Raw genomic sequence first — 19,575 nt, 5'->3', positions numbered from 1 at the left:
AAATATCGAAATAAAAATTAAATTTAAAAATTGAAATTAAATATCAAAATTAAAACTATTATTATTATATTAAAATTAAATTAAAATACCAAAATAAAATTATAATCATTATATTAAAATTAAAATTAAATATTGAAAGTTAAAACAGAACATGCCCAATTTAAATAAATTTTCGAGATTGACCTAATATTAGATCATCAACAATCACATACAGGTAATCCTCGACTTTTGTTTGTCGAAGATAGTTTGACTTACGAAGATACGCACTAAGATCGAAAAAAAATCAAAGAATTATTATTTTTACTTCCCCGTAATGCACAGTTAATGAGAATATATCATGTATAAGTACGGGTGATCCAGCGATCGTCGCAATCCGTTGCGTTGTCGGTACATCAATCGAAATTTTTTTAGTGTTCAATTGTTTCTCTCGTCGAAATAAATCAAATAATTAAATCCATCTCAGAGGTAAAATTTATCGGATAATGTGTGATTATTAATTTTATTTCGACGAAAGAAAAAAAACCCTTGGACAAATCACCGACGGTTTTCTTGTTAAATTTTTCATCGGCGGCTGAAATACAGTAGTATATCGTGTCGACTTTTAAGAAATAATAAGATTTTTTTTCTCGCTAATATTTCTCTGGTTGTAAATGCGTATCGTCGTAATTCAAAACATTGTTGTAATTCAAAACATCAACGATGATCTAATTTTAGCTCAATCTCGCTCTTTAGCTTAATTTTGATATATAATTTCAATTTTTTAATTTAATTTTTATTTCGATATTTTGTACGCTACTGGTTTTAAAAGTTGGCCCAAAATCGTCGTTGGTTTGGTCCGTACGTAGCATTATGGAGCGAATCGTTAGAAAGGTCTCCTTTACTTTATTTTGTCACAAAAACAGATTATTTTTCCGAAAGTTCGTATTTATTTTTTGTTTTCAAGAAAGATTTTAAATTAATATTTTACTGAATCAGTTATATCAAAAATGATTTTATTTCTCGTATTTTTATTTGCAGACGCCCATCCCACACAAAACAACGAATGCGGTGGATTTAATGTTTTAATTAAAATTGCTTTCTGACCAAAACCTTATCAATGCTAGTACATAAAGAATACAAATATAAATTTTCATCTTGATACGTTCAGGGGTGTGGTAAAAAAAACCGTGTATTCACAACATTTTTGACTTTTCTAAGAGGAAAAAATCCCACTTCTGGCTAATTAAATTTAATGATTTTTTTTATTATATTTGAATCACATTGACAAAAGGAATTATAACTGAAATCGTGAAGAGCACAGATATTTAAAGGGTCCGGTCAGTTCATTTAGACAATATTATTTATTCATGTAAATAAACATTAAATATTGACCGAAAAATAAAATATATTTTGAGAAGTTGTTGCATATTATGTATTTATTCAAACATTTGGATACATTAAAAATTCAAAAAGTACATTTAATGATTATTTCATGTCAAATAATACAAAAAAACTGCAGTCGATCAAATAATCGAATCATATGGAATGACATGTGCAACTGAAGATCTTCTCTCTCTGCTTAGACTAGTTGAAGCTTTCCAAGATTTGTTCGTCTCGTCGTATTCCCAAACATCACTTAAATAACTTTTTCCATCGAATCCACCTGAAAATCAAAACAATAAATTAATTCCACATTTAAGACCCATAAATTCAACTTAAGTTGTAAAATAAACTCACCCATGCTAAACAGTTTATTTTGGAAACAGCCGAGACTGATTCCGGATGCAGCTTGCGTTAGTTTGGTGAATGCAGTCCACACATTTGCATTCGGATCGTAATGCTCCACACTGTCTAAACGAGAAGAAGTTTCCCAATCATATCCACCAGCGACGTAAAATTTCCCTTTGAATGCGACGCTCTAAAATGGTGAAATCAAAATTTTATTTTGGCGAATTGTATATTATTTGAGATAGTTGTGAATAAAAGTAATCGATGTTCACCGAATGATTATATCTTCCCTGAATCATCTGAGCGCGGTAAGTCCAAGAATTAGTCTCCACTGAATATATCTGCACTTTATTCGAGGATATCCATTCACTTGTAAGCCCGCCTGTTATGTATATTTTATCGGCGATGACAGAAGCACTATGCCCATAAACTGCCACCAACAATGGAGCGATGATCTCCCAATCCCCAGTGTTGCTGCTCCACCTAATCGAAATCAATAATCGTCAATTTCTCTTTCAATCGATCTGATGAAATGATTGCAATTTAATCACCTTTCCACTGAAGATAAATAGCCTCCACCATAACCACCAATGGCGTAAACATCCGTGGACGAACCGCGCCGAAGTGTCACTGCTGAGAAAGAACGACGAGCTTGATTTAATGGCTTCAATGGCTTTTTCTGACCGCTTTTCAAATCGATGTATTCTACCTCCTAAAACAAATAAATTGGTTATATTCCGATATCTCTAAGCAGGTACTTCGCAACACCGGAAAACGTTACTGAAGTCAATAAAGCTTGTGATTTTAATCCGCCGATGATAACGATCCAATATCCCACGAGGACAGACGCAAACCATGTTTTATTAATGCCAATATTTTTGGATACAGTCCAACTGTTCTTTAATCCGTCAAATATATCGATGGTGTTTGCTTCCTGAAAACACGTTATGCAATAAAATAATTTACAATCCAATCAAAATATTACACTTGTTATACAAAACTCACATTAATTCTCCATCCCCCAACCAGTGCCATTTTTTGTATTATTCTACGAGGGGTCTCTCTTGGGACGAAAGATTTATCATTCTTGTTTATAATTTCTTGTCTAATAGTGGTCATACACTCTGCACACAAATTACAGAACGTCATTACTTCATTGGCGAAAAACTGAAAATATAACACATTATCAAATGATTTTTATCACTAAACTGTAACATTAATTTAATTTCAAATACCTCCAACGGCATCAAGGATAACCTCACGAATCTCATCAGCTGTGCCAAGTCACTTTTACGGTTCGCATCATCATGATTTACCCACAATTTCACAGCATTGAATACGCTTTCTTCGGAAGACACGAACAAATCATTCGATTCCAATATTTCGATCACGCTGAAGAGCGGCAGATTGAGAAAACCTTGAGTTTTGTGCAACTGAAACAGAAGTGGAATTGAAAAATATTTAAGTAACATATTTTTTTATATAATCAACACTCACCGTCTCGAAGTTTTCCGAAGTCAAATCCATTGCCTTTTTTAATAATTCGGAATCTCCCGTTGATTCTAAAACTTCCAAACAGTTTGAAAGATCGACTGTTTTAAATTGCTTTGGAATTTTTACTTCCAGTCGGGTGGCTAGGTCCATTAATTTTTCGACGTGCTTTTCGTCTATACCTAAAATTATATTTCAGATTATTACATTTGAAGACGAAAATAATTGATTACTTTTGATGTTTATGAACTCTTACTTATTTCTCCAGTGTAACAATACTTCAGGATTGCTTCGATGATTTCGTAGTTAAAATCCGAAAAGATCTTCTCCACATGACCTTCGTTTGTCCCAAAGAATTCGCTGCACGCCATTAGAACGATCAAGTGCGCGGGGAAGCTGCAATTATGTAAAATGATAATTTTAACTGACGAAACAATTCGGATTTTAAATAATTTTGAATTCGAATTAAGATACTTTCGGCCTCGAACAGTAAAAGCGGTGTCGCATTTCTTATCTTGTTGCATGGCCTCATACAAATACTCCACCCGTTTTGCAGCATAATTGGAACTCGCCTTCACTACGAACATCTTGTTTCTGATTTTCTCTTAGATTTCTCCAGAAAAACAAAGTTGAAAATTATATAAAAAGACAATATAAATATAAGTGCTGAGCATTATAAAGTTCGACTTACCAATTGGAAAGAATAGCAGCGAATAATGTGGAGCACTGTCGTTCTGCGGTTTTATTTCGATAGATAAGGATATCTCAACCCTTTCGTTGCCTTGAAACGTATATTAATTATTTACTGAAGTTAATTATTTCTCATAAATGCCATGACAGGTGACCAACATACGGGGAATATATAATTGAACTTTAGTTTAGATCAGGGCTGTGGAGTCGGATCAGAATTTACTGACTCCGACGTTTTGCCATGATTCGATTATTATATTATGGTATGATCGACTTTTTTTGCCAACGTATAAAATTATTAAAAATTAAAATAATTGTGATATACAAAATATATAAAAAAAAATTAATGGAATTAAATTGCCATTTACCCAATTTATCGAATTATTGGTAGTGAAATACATAGGTATAAATAAAGAGTAAGTACATTCATAGTGCATTGATAAGAATTTCATACACAAACATACCAATTAAATAAAAAAATGAGATTAAAAATTGAAATAAAAATAAATATTTAAGCAAATCAAAATACGTGCAAGTCAACGATTTTATTTTTAAGGTAATTAAAATAAGGTTAAAATAAACAAACGTTAAGTTAATTTATTTATTTATTTATTCATAATCATTGAGAAGATCTAATTTATTTTAAATAAACAAAAATATTTAAGAGTGATATTGTGTCTGGATTGGTATTTGGATTTCGATTTCTGAAATTTCAAATGATTGAATTGTTAATGCGATATTCACATATTTTGCAGGAATAAAAACAGTTTTTCTAGTTTTTTGAAACGAACTTACGCGGATGTGGCATTATACTACAGACAAACATGTTTTTACAATAATAATGAAAAACCGCATGGAAATAAACACTCATCCGATATTAAAATAATCGTCTTCTCACAGATAAAACACATTTTGAAATTAAAATTAAGATCATCGATAATAGAATTCGACAAACTACTCAAATCCGCCATGCATACATATTTTGCACTCAAAAGGAATAAAATCTTAAGTAAGCAATTAATAAGAATTGATTAATAACCGAAAAATGTATTTTCTTCAAGATAATTTCAATGATAGTGGAAAACCGCACAAAAAAACAACTGATTATTAAAAATGGAAGAAGGATTGTTGACACTGGTTTTAACTCTTATCTATAATATTATCTTATACTAAATGCATTGAATGAAAATTCGAACTGGATATTTTAAATAATGTGTATTAAATTTTAGGTCTTTTCTTAAGTTTTTGGATTCAATTGTCTCATAAGCCGCTCAACGGATTGAGATGAATCGTAAAAGTCATGATAGATAAAAGTTATGATAGCCCTTTCAAAAACGTAAAACTGACGCTAACATACATATCTGGTAGTTATTGTATATTTAAATGAAAGGAACAGGAAAGAAAACCTGCAAAGATAAAACGTTTTTCGACTTGGAAACAATCCAATTTGAATTTGTTAGATCAGCATACGATGAAATCCATTTATCCAGCTATCCGAGCTGAAACTGAAATTACAGCGATTATTCGCATATCCGAGAATTGATAATATTATGGGAATAATATACATGTGTATGTTAATCGGTGACTTACTCAGTTATTGAGGACGCAGCCTCTCCATTGGACCTGAAAGAAAAGTGGTTGTAATCAGCGGTGGACTATCGAACAGCAAAATTGGCGCATATCTGTGGCCTCTAAATTTAAGGGGCCTCCAAATCCTTCTGAGAAAAATTATAATTAGGAAATTCCTATGCATTTCTCTTTTCATTTTTTTATGTAAAGTACAAAGCTTTGCGATAATTGCGCTCACCGTCGTCGATTATTTGGCCTTTCTAGATAAATTTCTAGATAAATCACAAAATAATTCGCTAATGAATTACATTAAAAATGGCAGAATATCGGAACAACTTGAAGAACAGTCTTCTGAAAGAACTAAAGAGCAGCTCCCTGAAAGGAATGAATATCAACCTCTTGAAAGGGCCGAAAAACAGCCCTGTAGAAGAACTGATGAGCAGCTCTCTGAAAGGAACGAAGACCATCCAATGGAAAGGATCGAAACGCAGCCCTTTAGAAGAACTGATGAAGACCCCTTTGGAAAAAATAATGAGCAGCATCCTACAACGTCTGAAGTACAGACCCCTGAAAGTACTGAAGAACAGTTTTCTGAAAAAGAAAATGAGGAAAAATGATACTGTAATGGCTCCCAATGATTATCCTATGGATTTAGCATTGTGGCCAGAGCATATATATGAAAAAATTATTCTTTTTTTTAATAAGTAAACCGTGCCATACGTAAAAAAAATAAAAGTAGAGTATAGATAGAGAAACCGCAAAAAGCAAATCCATTTATTGTTATGTATGTAAACTATTTTCACAAGCTAAAACTAAATTGTTAACATGATTTAACGATTGGAAAAACATAACACGTAGATTAAAAGAACACGAATCTTCGCCAGCTCATTTCAAATCGATGTTAACTTTCCAAAAACGGTTACCAATTAATGGGCGTATGGATATAAACTTAGAAAAAAAAAACAACGGAGATATTGGCGATCTGTTGTTTATCTTTGTATGTTTTTTTTTCATCATCGACTCGACGATGGAATATTTTTTTAAGTCATATTTTGAATAACCAATATTTAAAAAGAATAAATAGTACGCGATGGACGTCTAGAGCAGAGACTGTTTTTTTTTTTAATCAAAATATTAAAGAAGCTATTATTAAAATCAGTACGTCCGTATTTGAAAAACCTATGGGAAAACTGGAGGCAAGAAAATTGGCAGTTTATTTCGATGAATATGAGACTGCATTACTAACTATAATACTTTGTAGGATAAATTGTTACAGCGCATCAATGCTACAAATAAATCATTACAAAATATGCAGCACAATTCGTTGCTGGGAACAAGATTGATAAAATCCGTTTCAGAATTTATTCAAAACACGAGAAATGAATTCGGTGAAATTGAAAAAGATGCTAACATTCTAAATGAAAATCATAAACATTAAGACACTAGACGTAAAAAATGAAAATTGTAATTTGGAGAGATATGCGATGAAGTTAATTTTATTCGAAAAGAAAACTTTATAATAAATATTCATAATATTATCTGCGATGCATTAATTTCAGAAGTGTAAAGAAGGAGCTCAATTTAAGATAGTTTGCTTAAAGATTTTCAATTATTTTTTAATTTTGAAATAAGTCAAATGTGTTGAAAATTAATAACCAATGTGTTGAAAGAATAATTTCAAAATATAACAATGATATTGGCACATATCAAAAGCGAAAATATTTCGAATCATATCGACAATTATAAATTATTAATTGGAGGTTTAAAAACAAATTATTAATTGTTTCAACGTTTCCAAATGTTGAAACAATTTTAAGAATATTTTTAACGCTTCCTTTAAGCAATGCAAGTGACGAACCAGTTCCTAAAGAGCAACCACAGGTTGCAATATGGGAACTGGATATGGAAAAATGTCTAAATATCGGGTGTAGATATCGGTAGTGTGGACGTAGCCAATATGTTGAACTAACGAGAACTCGAGTGCCAAATTTTCATGGCAAAAGATGTCTTTGTGACCACGGAAAAGTGACGAATAGTCCAATTACCATTATAACTATCGTATTCCTCCCCCCTCCTCTCTTCACGTTACGTTTATGCAAGAATGTTGACGTTATTTATAGTTTTTTTTTTTACTTTGGATTTTTAAAGCAATTTTTTTTCTTTGGAGGAAAATTTAAACTATTTGGATTGCATTTGTAATTGACTCTGGATCTACTTGCGAATTAATTAAGTGGAGGAGAGGAAAAAAAAGTCATAAGGTAATGGTCGGATTTGGAAACGTTACGAGTGGAGTGGAAAAGTGTCAAAGTGACAAAATAACAATGTTTCAGTTGGAAGAGTTTGAAAGATCAATTTTGATTTGAGCAATTGAAAATGGCCAACGCGAACGATGGCAGTGGAAATGGAAATAGATATGAAAATGGCGACAGCAACGTCTCAATTTGCGAATTGGACGCGTTATCAATTATTATCAATTCTCAGATATGTAAATAATCGCTACCGCTTTTAAATTGAAGTTCCAAAAGTCAGCTCGGTGTGGAAATAAAGAGTCGAAGAGTATGATTATTTAGCAATGATTGACAATATTCATCATTACAATCACTTTTCTTTCAGGTCCATCACCGAGACACCAACATCATCAAACGAGTAATTCATTTATATATTGTTTCTGCATTATTATCAATTCTTGGATATATATTAATAATCTCAATCGCTTATAAATTTCGGCTCAGATTGTGATTCCGAAATAAAAAGTGGAAGCTCGATCACATTATACGGAACGTAAGTTGTAACTGCTTATATATATTATACGTATGATTATTTATAGTAAATCACATATACATATTTATATATTGTTTCTGTATTATTATCAGTTCTTGAATTTGTTATTAATCGAATTATTTTCAATTTCAGCTCTGATAGCGATTCTGAAAGCAAAAATCGTGGCTGGGCCATGCGATCTGAAATGTAAGTTGTAACTGCTTATATTATTTATCGATGGTAGACAATTACAATTACAATTACAATCACTTTACTTTCAGGTCCAATAAAGAGGCTGCGTCCTCAATAACTGAGTAAGTCACACCGATTAACATACACATGTATATTATTCCCATAATATTATCAATTCTGGGATATGTTAATAATCACTATAATTTCAGTTTCAGCTCGGATAGCTGGATAAATGGATTTCATCGTATGCTGATCTAACAAATTCTATTGGATTGTTTCCATGTCTATAAACGACGGCGGATCCTTTCATTTAAATATATAGATATACAATAACTACCAGATATGTTAGCGTCAGTTATACGTTTTTGAAAGGGTTAGACATATATTATTTCCTACAGAAATCCTTACCCGTGCTATTTCCTGTGCAAAAAAGAATTTTGACTGCCAGGCATACACATCATTATTATCATCAAAATTTCCACTGTTTCCACTCAAAACGTAAATATCAACATATAAAGGTAAAAAAATATAATACTTGTTATTTATATGTATATTTAAAAACAATAGTTCATCAATATGATTTAATATAATGTTATATTACTTTTACTGTTTTCTTTATTTTAGGAAAATCTCCCCGCCTTAAGAAGCTCTTAGTTAAGGTGACCAGGTTTTGAAAATGTCAAAGGAGGATAATAAGAAAATAAAATCGTTTAGTAACATTCTTTATTGATCATATCTTCGATAATTAATGTGTTTTAATAACGTTTTTATTTCATTTTTATTAGCAGGAATTACCCAACCTAAAAAATAAGCCAAGTATTTCGTGTGGACCTCCTGAATCGTTGAATAAATGCTGTGAAGCGACTTTGGCATTTCATTTGAATCCTGAACCCACCCCTACGCTACAATATGTATTATATAAATAGAGACTTTTGTCAATGGCTTCAAAAATTAAATACGAGAAGTATGATTTTGTGTTCTGTAAGTAGTGTTGATGCAGAATTAGTCATAACTAGAGACACGTATTTTGGGCATCTATTTTTGTCAATTTTAGCATTTTCATTTTGCATTTTAGCGTTTTAGGGCATTAAAAATGTTCAATTTTAGCATCTATTTTTATGAAGAGTTTAATTTTAAATAATAAAAAATTTCGATGAATTTTAATAAAATGTATACACGTTTATACAATTTAAAGACAACACAACAATTAAAAAATAATAAAAACATTCAAAAATGTTTCGAAATTAAAATAACATTGAAAAAAACATAAATATAAAAATATGAATATAAAAATATAGTACCAATTAAAATTTATTAAAACACAACATGGAGCATATTTCTACAGACTATTTTTTGAGATTCGTGTGACGATCGGTAACAATTACATTGTATTTAATAAAATACCTTTCAGCATCCACACTATTGACGGGACACCAAATAGATTTTAGAGCTGCACAACCAAACTCTTCATATTTAATTTTTATTGCCATCAATAATAGAAATATATCCGGTGTGGATTCACTTTTTACAAACCTCTTTTATGTTTTTATATTCTCTATTAATTGTCTAAAAAAAGTGCTGATATCCTTCCAAACATTGAGCCTCTGTTAATACATTAAATAATGGCAAAACTGTTTCTTTAACATTAATATTAGATTTTGAACCTGCCACAGATGGATTGAATAGTTTACTCAATTTTCGGACGAATAGATTCGTCTCATTTAGTCTCGAGTGCGAGTCTAGTTTTAAGGCACAGCTCCAACTGTCTTCTTTTCTTTACAGTAGTAGACAAAAGCAGTTGCTTGGTTTCGACAGGAAAATCACCGTCTATGGTAAACTGCAAGCTCTGTTTTATCCCCTCAATTTCTTCATATAATAAATGGGCAAAGGGATAGGAAGACCCTTCTAAATTTTCTATTAATTTTATAAATTTTATGCAAATTCCACTTTTGTTTGTTATTTTAGCATCTATTCGCGTTTTTTACGAATTTAGCATCTATTAGCATCTATTCCGAATTTTAGCATCAATTAAGCATTAATAGCAAAGTGCCCAAAATACGTGTCTCTAGTCATAACTAATCATCATATACTGAAAAAAAAGAATCATGGAATCGTTTTAACATGCTTTCAACGTCCGCTCAATTACATGATTTTATTTGTTTATTTTCAGGTGTGATGGCCTCAGAAGACAATGAAGATATTCCGTCTACATCTGGTGTGAGAGCACCGACTCCGAGGACTAACATCGTGATCGACCCTCCTCCACCTTCCGATCCTGGCAGTTCCAGGAGTGCTGGTTTGTTTAAAAGTTATTAAAATGTATGGAAATGATTCTTTTTATACATTTTGAAAAATTTTCTGTTAAAAACCATATAACTAAATATGTTTTTTTATGATCGCAGAATTTGGGGATTTTTAATTTTGACATAAAATTTACAATAATTGACAATAATATTTAAAGAATATTATACTAATACATATTATATGTGTGTATCAGTGGCGGACGGTGGGTGTTAATACCGGGTGTGCTGTGTATGCCGTAGGGCGTAGGGTATAAAATTAGCAATTAAAAAAAAATACTCGTTTTGCATTACAAAAATGTTTAATTTATTAGTTATTTATACATAAGTTCAATGCGACGTTTCTGAGACATAAACTTTTCAATCACGTCTGCATAGAATGTGTCTTTCTGTTTTAATTCCACCAATAACTTTTTTTCTATTGAAATTAAGCTAAGGCCACATAATCTATCTTGACCTTGCGTACCTCTATAGCAAGTTTTTATTCTTTTCAGCGCCGAAAAAGACCGTTCTGCTGAAGCTGTACTGCTTGGTATCGTTAATGTTAATTCTCCCAGCTTAAACACTTCTTTAAAACCAGATTCGAGGCTATTTTTTGTCATGAATTGTATTAATTCATGAACAGGTTTCTCTGAAAATTCAGAGCTGGAATATAGCACAATGAGTTCGTTTTTCAATCGAATATAATCAAACAGTGATCCATAAAAATCTTTTAATTTATTAATTAAAACATTTGGAAAATTTTCTTTATATTCGTCATATTTATCATTACAAAGAAGGTGGAAATATTCTAATTTGGAAAGTGAAGAATATCTACATTCGACTTGTGCGATTATGCTATCAACTATTTTGAAATATAATTGACGAAATGAAGTTTTATCTTCTACTTCTGAATAATTTTTTAATCTTTGTGGCCTACGATCATGATCATCATTTTTTTCATTTAAATAATTATTCCATAACATTTCAAAATTATTATACCTTTCGTATTTCAGTTGCTGCAAAACATCATTAATTTTTTTACAACAATATAAAACGTCCGAAGATTTAGATTGAAGAATGTTATACAAAACATCAGTTATTCCAAACAGTTTTGAAAAAAATTGAAGAAGTTTAATTGTTTGAAAATCCTCTAAAAAGCCTAAAAACCCTCGTGCTTTTATAACAGTATCTGTGTCCCATAATTCACAATTTTCTATAACATGTCGAAAAAAAATATGTAAATTGACTTCTGTATTGTTGTACTGTGCTACTTAAACGAGATGTAAAATTCCACCTTGTGGGTGCTACAGAGGGAAGTCTTTTTGTCACAAATTCCTGTAAAGCGAATACTCTTTTGGAAGATTTTGAAAAGTATGTAGACAATCCATTTAAAGTTTGAAAAAATGATTTACTTTCTTTAATATCAGAAAGACCTTGCTGCAATACTAAATTCAATATATGAGCATAACAGTGTGTAAAAAGAGCAAAAGGATAAGCATTGAGGACTTTGGATTGCAAACCATTTACGTGTCCACTCATTACACTTGCTCCATCATAAGTCTGTCCAACCAATTTGTCTTGAATTTTAAATTCTTCAACTATGTTCACCATTAGAATAGACCATTAGATGTTTTATCAGCACTAACGTCTGTAAAACTAATAAACCGTTCATGTACATTGCCTTTACATACAAAACGTAAAACTGTTGAGAGCTGTGATTTTGTCATTATATCTGAAGTTTCATCGAGAATAATAGCAACAAAACTTGCTGACTCTACTTCATTTTTTATATGAACTTTAATAACATGAGAGATTGCTTCGATTATGTCATTTTGTATACTTGGAGAAGTACCACGAAAGGTAGTAGCAGTATTTAAATGAGTATCTAAAACAGAATCATATTCTCGAAGAGCATTTAGATATTCAATGTAATTGCCTTTGTTTACGGAATTACATGACTCGTCGTGACCTCGCAGGGACAGTTCTTGTTTTCCTAGATAGATTATTGCGTTAATAATTCGTTTTAAAACATCTCTATTTTTATTTACTTGTTCATTATGTCGACTTATTTCGGCTTTACGTTGACTGTCAATTAATACGTCGATTCGTTGTTTGCCAAACATTTGTATGGAAAGAAATGATTGAACGTGTGCCTGCGATCCTTCGTGTTTCTTCAGTGCTGCTGTCAAATGGTTGAGATCAGCAAATCCTTCTTTGTTCCACACATTAATATCTTTGGAGAACAATAAACATGGCCAGCAGAAAAGTTTGGATCGAATTTCACAGCCTGTAATCCATTCGAATTTTTTATAATTTGAAACGCAAAAATGTCTAGTGTAAACTTTTGTTTTTTCTTTATGCAAACTGGATAAATTTGGAAGAGACGGACACGGTTTCCCATCTTTAATTATTTTTAATTTTATCTCAAAACTTCTATTTGAAAACGGAATAGTTAAAATGTCTTGAACACTGTTAGCCATTATTAGTTATTAGAGGTAATAATATGACCATAAAAATACGAATGTGCGAAAAAGTACGAGACCACGTGTCGCATCGCATTGGTCAATTGCCGACTGTTGCGCGGTGCTCTGAAGTCGTAGCACACCGTACGTCTTAATATCGCGAACAAACCTATACAAGCGAATATCCGCCTGCACACTCCAACCAAACCCACCAATTTGCTGCACGGCATAGGTATTCTCTCGTCGCGGCGCACAAACTACATCTAACATCACACAACACGCTGCAGACTGCACACCACACCATACACCATACATTTAGCGCACGCGGTAAATACACCATACACATCAATGCCTGCTTATACAACAACACATTATTTTGTATTAAAATACTACTTTATGTGGTCTTTGGTTTTCACGGGTGTGCGCCGCACACCTAGCACACACCCAATATACGCCACTGGTGTGTATGTATATGCAACCTATGTATCTTAACTTTTACGATTCATCCCAATCCGTTTTTCGTGTTTATAAACGAAAATAAAATGAGTTAGCATTGGAGCAATGCATTTAGTATATAATATAATATTATAGATAAGAGCTCAAACCAGTAGCAACAATTCTGATGCTATTTTCAATAATCAGTTGTTTTTTTGTGCGGTTTTTCCACTATCATTGAAATTACATATCTCGAAGAAAATACATTTTTCGGTTATTAATCAATTATTATTGATTGCTTACTTTGGTAATAATCGATGATCTTAATTTTAATTTCAAAATGTGTTTTATCTGTGAGAAGACGATTATTTTAATATCGGATGAGCGGTTATTTCCATGCGGTTTTTCATTATTATTGTAAAATCATGTTTTTCTGTGGTTTAATGTCATATCCGTGTAAGAAATCTAGCGCTAGTCCTTTAACCCTAAATTCGTTTTAAAAAACTCGAAAAACTGTTATTATTCCTGGAAAATATATGAATATCGCATTAACAATGGAATCATTTGAAATTTAAGAAATCGAAATCCCAATACCAATCCAGACACAATATCTTAGCTCAGATTGTTCATTTTAGCCATCACTCGTGAATATTTTTGGTTATTTAAAGATTACGTTTATTATTAAATGGATCAATAGAGGGAAAAATAAATTCGATCTTCTCAATGATTGAGAATAAATAAATAAACAAAATAACCAAACGTTACTTTATTTGGAAAATTTACAGTTTTATATTGATTATAAACGATAACAAAATATAATTATTAGAAAATAAACCATTTTACAATTTTCACATATGAGAACGAGAACGGGAACGGGAACGGGAATTGCATGCCGGGGTTCAGCTAGTTTTAAATAAATATCAATTTTCGGATATGTAAATAATCGCAATCGCTTTTAAATTTCAGTTTGGAACATCAGCTCGGTGTGGAAATGAAGAGTCGAAGCTCGGCATCGCCATCGGAAATTTAAGTTTCAATGTACGAGTATGATTATTTAGCAATGATTGACAATATTCTTCATTACAATCACTTTTCTTTCAGGTCCATCATCGAGACACCAACGTCGTCAAACGAGTAACTCATTTATATATTGTTTCTGTATTATTATCAATTCTTGGATATGTTAATAATCTCAATCGCTTATAAATTTCAACTCAGAATGTGATTCCGAAACAAAAAGTGGAACCTCGATCATATTATACGGAACGTAAGTTGTAACTGCTTATATCTATTATACATACGTATGATTATTTATAGTAAATCACATATATTGTTATTAATCGAATTAATTTAAATTTCAGCTCTGATAGCGGTTCTGAAAACAAAAATCGGAGCTGGGCCATGCTATCTGAAATGTAAGTAGTAACTGCTAATATTATATATCGATGGTAGACAATTACAATTACAATTACAATCACTTTACTTTCAGGTCCAATGGAGAGGCTGCGTCCTCAATAACTGAGTAAGTCACACCGATTAACATACACATGTGTATTATTCCCATAATATTATCAATTCTGAGCTGTAATTTCAGTTTCAGCTCAGATAGCTGGATAAATGGATAAATGGATTTCATCGTATGCTGATCTAACAAATTCAAATTGGATTGTTTCCAAGTCGATAAACGTTTTATCTTTGCAGGTTTCTTTCATGTTCCTTTCATTTAAATATATAGATATACAATAACTACCCGATATGTATGTTAGCGTCAGTTATACTTTTTTGAAAGGGCTATCATAACTTTTACGATTCATCCCAATCCGTTAAGCGGCTTATGAGACAATTGAATCCAAAAACTTAAGAGAAGACCTCAAATTTAATACACATTATTTAAAATCTCCAGTTCGAATTTTCGTGTTTATAAACGAAAATAAAATGAGTAAGCATTGGAGCAATGCATTTAGTATATAATATAATATTATAGATAAGAGCTAAATCCAGTAGAAAAAATTCTGATGCTATTTTCAATAATCAGTTGTTTTTTTGTGCGGTTTTTCCACTATCATTGAAATTACATATCTTGAAGAAAATACATTTTTCGGTTAAATACATAATTCTTATTAATTGCTTACTTTAGATTTTATTCCTTTTGAGTGCAAAATATGCACGGCGGATTTGAGTAGTTTGTCGAATTCTATTATCGATGATCTTAATTTTAATTTCAAAATGTGTTTTATCTGTGAGAAGACGATTATTTTAATATCGTATGAGTGGTTATTTCCATGCGGTTTTTCGTTATTATTGTAAAAACATGTTTTTGTGTAGTATAATGCCACATCCGGGTAAATAATCAAGTGCTAACCCTTTACATGTAAGTTCGTTTCAAAAAACTCCAAAAACTGTTTTTATTCCTGCAAAATATGTGAATATCGCTTTTACAATTTAATTATTGAAATTTCATAGATCACAATCCAAATAGCAATCAAGACACAACATCTTTGTTCAAATTATTAATTTTAGCCATCACTATTTGATATTTTTGTAATTTTTAGTGGTTTTTTTTAATTCCTTAAATTTTTTTTATATTTTAAATATCGAAAATAAATTTCATTTTTAATAATTTATGCATTGGCAAGAAATGTCGATCATACTATAATATTCGAGTCCGAATGGAATCATAGCAAAACGTCGGAGTCCGACTCCACAGCCCTGATCTTAACTAAAGTTCAATTATATATTCCGCGTATGTTGGTCACCTGTCATGGCATTTATGAGAAATAATTAATTTCAGTAAATAATTAATATACGTTTCAATGCAACGAAAGGGTTGAGATATCCTTATCTATCGAGATATAACCGCAGAACGACAGTACTTCACATCATTCGCTGCTAATCTTTCCAATTGGTAAGTCGAACTTTATTTTGCTTAGCACTTATAGTTATATTGTCTTTTTATATAATTTTCAATCTTGTTTTTCAGGAGAAATCTAAGAGAAAATCAGAAACAAGATGTATCTAGTGAAGGCGAAGCCTGATTTTGCTGCAAAACGAGTGGAGTATTTGTATGAGGCCTTCCAACTAAATAAGAAATGCGACACCTTATTTGCAGTTCGAGGCCGAGAGTATCTTAATTCGAATCCAAAATTATTTAAAATCCAAATTGTTCTGTCAGTTTAATTATAATTTTTCATAATTGCAGAATCCAAGCGCACTTGGTCGTCCTAATGGCGTGCAGCGAAATCTTCATGACAAAAGAAAATCTATTGAATGACGTCTTTTCAGATTATGACGACGAAGTCATCGATGCAATCCTAAAGTATTGTTACACTGGAGAAATAAGTACGAGTTCATAAATATCTAAAATAATCAATTTCAAATACGAGATTTCGTCATTAAATGCAATCATTTAAATATAATTTTAGACATAGGAGACAAACACCGCAAGAAATTACTGGAGCTAGCCAACCGACTGGAAGTGAACATTCCACCACAATTTAAAACAGTCAATAAATCTAATTGTCTGAACGTTTTGAAATCAACGGCCGATTCCGAATTATTAAGAAAGGCAATGGATTTGACTTTGGAAAACTTCGAGACGGTGAGTGTTGATTATATAAAAAAATATGTCATTTAAATATTTTTCAATTCCACTTCTGTTTCAGCTGCACAAAACTCAAGGTTTTCTCAATCTGCCGCTCTTCAACTTGATGGAAATCTTGAAATCGAATGATTTGTTGGTGCATTCCGAAGAAAGCGTATTCAATGCTGTGAAATTGTGGGTAAATCATGATGATGCAAACCGTAAAAGTGACTTGGCACAGCTGATGAGATTCGTGAGGTTATCCTTACTCTCCATGGAGGTATTTCAAATTAAATGAATGTTGCAGTTTAGTGATAAAAATCATTCGAATAATGTGTTATATTTTCAGTTTATCGTCAACGAAGTAATGACGTTCTGTCTTTCATGTGCAGAGTGTTATACTACTATTACTCAAGAAATTATAAACAAGAATGATAAATCTTTCGTCCCAAGAGAGACCCCTCGTAGAATAATACAAAAAATGGCACTGGTTGGGGGGAATGTTTTAGATGTGAGTTTTGTATCACAAGTATAATATTTTGATTGGATTGTAAATTAATTATTTTATTGCATAACGTGTTTTCAGATGGCAAACACCATCGATATATTTGATGGACTAAAGAACAGTTGGACTCTATCCAAAAATATTGGAATAAATAAAAAATTTGCGTCTGTCCTCGTGGGAGATTGGATTTTTATCATCGGCGGAAGGAATTCTTCAAATGCAACAGTGACTTCAGTAACTTGTTTTCCGGTGTTGCGAAGTACCTGCTTAGAGAAATCGGAATATAACCAATTTATTTGTTTTAGGAGGTAGAATACATCGATTTGAAAAGCGGTGAGAAAAAGCCATTGAAGCCATTAAATCAAGCTCGTTATGACTTCTCAGCAGTCACACTTCGGCGCGGTTCGTCCACGGATGTTTACGCCATTGGTGGTTTTGATAATGACTGTTTATCTTCAGTGGAAAGGTGATTAAATTGCAATCATTTCATCAGATCGATTGAAAGAGAAGTTGACGATTATTGATTTCGATTAGGTGGAGCAGCAACACTGGGGATTGGGAGATCATCGCTCCATTGTTGATGGCAGTAAGTTTTCATAGTGCTTCTGTCATCGCCGATAAAATATACATAACAGGCGGGGAAACAAGTGAAAACGGAAAAACCATATCCTCGAATAAAGTGCAGATGTATTCAGTGGAGACCAATTCTTGGACTTACCGCGCTCAGATGATTCAGGGAAGATATAATCATTCGGTGAACATCAATTAATTTTATTCACAACTATCGCAAATAATATACAACTCTCCAAAATAAAATGAACTAAATTTTGATTTCACCATTTTAGAGCGTCGCATTCCAAGGAAAACTTTACGTCGCTGGTGGATTTGACAGACAAACTTCTTCACGTTTAGACAGTGTGGAGCATTACGATCCGAATGCAAATGTGTGGACTGCATTCACCAAACTAACGCAAGCTGCATCCGGAATCAGTCTCGGCTGTTTCCAAAATAAACTGTTTAGCATGGGTGAGTTTATTTTACAACTTAAGTTGAATTTATGGGTCTTAAATGTAGAATTAATTTATTGTTTTGATTTTCAGGTGGATTCGATGGAAAAAATTATTTAAGTGATGTTTGGGAATACGACGAGACGAACAAATCTTGGAAAGCTTCAACAAGTCTGAGCAGAAAGAGAAGTGATGCAGTTGCAAATGTCATTCCATATGATTCGATTATTTGATCGACTGCAGTGTTTTTGTATTATTTGAAAAAAATGTATTTTGAAATAATCATTAAATGTACTTTTTGAATTTTTAATTTATCCAAATGTTTGAATAAATACATAATATGCAACAACTTCTCAAAATATATTTTATTTTTCCGTCAATATTTAATGTTTATTTACTCATGAATAATTAATATTATCTAAATTAACTGAAAAATCAGAGAATCAGAAGCCAAAATCAAAAACATATACATAAAAATGAATTCAATTCAATTCAATCCAGAAATGTTATATTTCATTTCTAATCTCATTTTTCTTGTTTAAATAATATCGAAATTGAAAATAAATTTTGTATATTTCTTTAAATTTATTTCAAACAGTGGCTCTCAAATATTTTTCACACTTTTCGTCGATTAAATAATACTTTTCCATTATTCATTAAGTGATTCTCAAACTTTTCATAATTATTACTTTTATTTGTAAATCAAGATGAATTTCATATATTTTTTTGCAATTTGCTGCATTCCAACGGCTCTCAAATGATTTTACGAAGGTTTCTCAAATACTTTTACACTTTTATTCTGTTACATCGTGGTTTTTATCGAATTGTGAAATTTTCTAGTATTGTTAACTTTTATGAGAAATAATCAATATGTTAATGTCAGTGGCTCTGAAAC

General features: G+C 31.7%; 2 protein-coding genes and 1 long non-coding RNA gene across 6 annotated transcripts; 2 read left to right on the top strand and 1 right to left on the bottom strand.

Annotated features, from left to right (window-relative positions):
• Positions 1-1,394: 1,394 nt before the first annotated feature.
• Positions 1,395-3,916, bottom strand: LOC143913511 (kelch-like protein 25). Its single transcript, XM_077433357.1, has 11 exons — positions 3,890-3,916; positions 3,673-3,811; positions 3,455-3,594; positions 3,205-3,380; positions 2,943-3,140; positions 2,713-2,874; positions 2,489-2,641; positions 2,259-2,419; positions 1,980-2,190; positions 1,717-1,897; positions 1,395-1,642 (listed from the first exon to the last, which is right to left on the bottom strand). The coding sequence occupies exons 2-11, from the start codon at positions 3,783-3,785 to the stop codon at positions 1,503-1,505; spliced, it is 1,635 nt and encodes a 544-aa protein (XP_077289483.1). The 5' UTR covers positions 3,786-3,811; positions 3,890-3,916; the 3' UTR covers positions 1,395-1,502.
• Positions 3,917-7,692: 3,776 nt separating this feature from the next.
• Positions 7,693-15,289, top strand: LOC143913592 (uncharacterized). 2 transcript variants are annotated; one of them, XR_013260744.1, is made up of 14 exons: positions 7,693-7,990; positions 8,071-8,238; positions 8,371-8,424; positions 8,499-8,531; positions 8,619-8,927; positions 9,034-9,117; positions 9,195-9,390; positions 10,580-10,705; positions 14,555-14,626; positions 14,690-14,722; positions 14,807-14,855; positions 14,950-15,003; positions 15,078-15,110; positions 15,183-15,289. It is a non-coding gene; the product is annotated as an uncharacterized LOC143913592 (long non-coding RNA). The 2 variants fall into 2 exon arrangements; XR_013260745.1 differs by having other exon boundaries at positions 7,775-7,942; positions 9,198-9,390.
• On the top strand, positions 15,234-19,035 carry LOC143913505 (kelch-like protein 25). 3 transcript variants are annotated; one of them, XM_077433349.1, is made up of 12 exons: positions 15,234-15,289; positions 16,414-16,493; positions 16,569-16,710; positions 16,788-16,927; positions 17,011-17,186; positions 17,251-17,448; positions 17,518-17,679; positions 17,755-17,907; positions 17,979-18,139; positions 18,208-18,427; positions 18,519-18,699; positions 18,774-19,035. In XM_077433349.1, exons 3-12 carry the CDS (start codon positions 16,598-16,600, stop codon positions 18,911-18,913), a joined length of 1,644 nt encoding a protein of 547 aa, XP_077289475.1. In that variant the 5' UTR covers positions 15,234-15,289; positions 16,414-16,493; positions 16,569-16,597; the 3' UTR covers positions 18,914-19,035. The 3 variants fall into 3 exon arrangements, with proteins under 3 accessions (XP_077289475.1, XP_077289476.1, XP_077289474.1); XM_077433350.1 differs by lacking the exon at positions 15,234-15,289 and having other exon boundaries at positions 15,416-16,493; positions 17,982-18,139; XM_077433348.1 differs by lacking the exon at positions 15,234-15,289 and having other exon boundaries at positions 15,505-16,493.
• Positions 19,036-19,575: the final 540 nt, after the last annotated feature.

This window comes from Arctopsyche grandis, chromosome 6 (assembly GCF_051622035.1).
Source record: "Arctopsyche grandis isolate Sample6627 chromosome 6, ASM5162203v2, whole genome shotgun sequence".
Taxonomy (NCBI): Eukaryota; Metazoa; Arthropoda; class Insecta; order Trichoptera; family Hydropsychidae; genus Arctopsyche; species Arctopsyche grandis.
The sequence above is the reverse complement of the archived record's forward strand: the minus strand, read 5'-3'. Positions and strand labels throughout refer to the sequence as shown.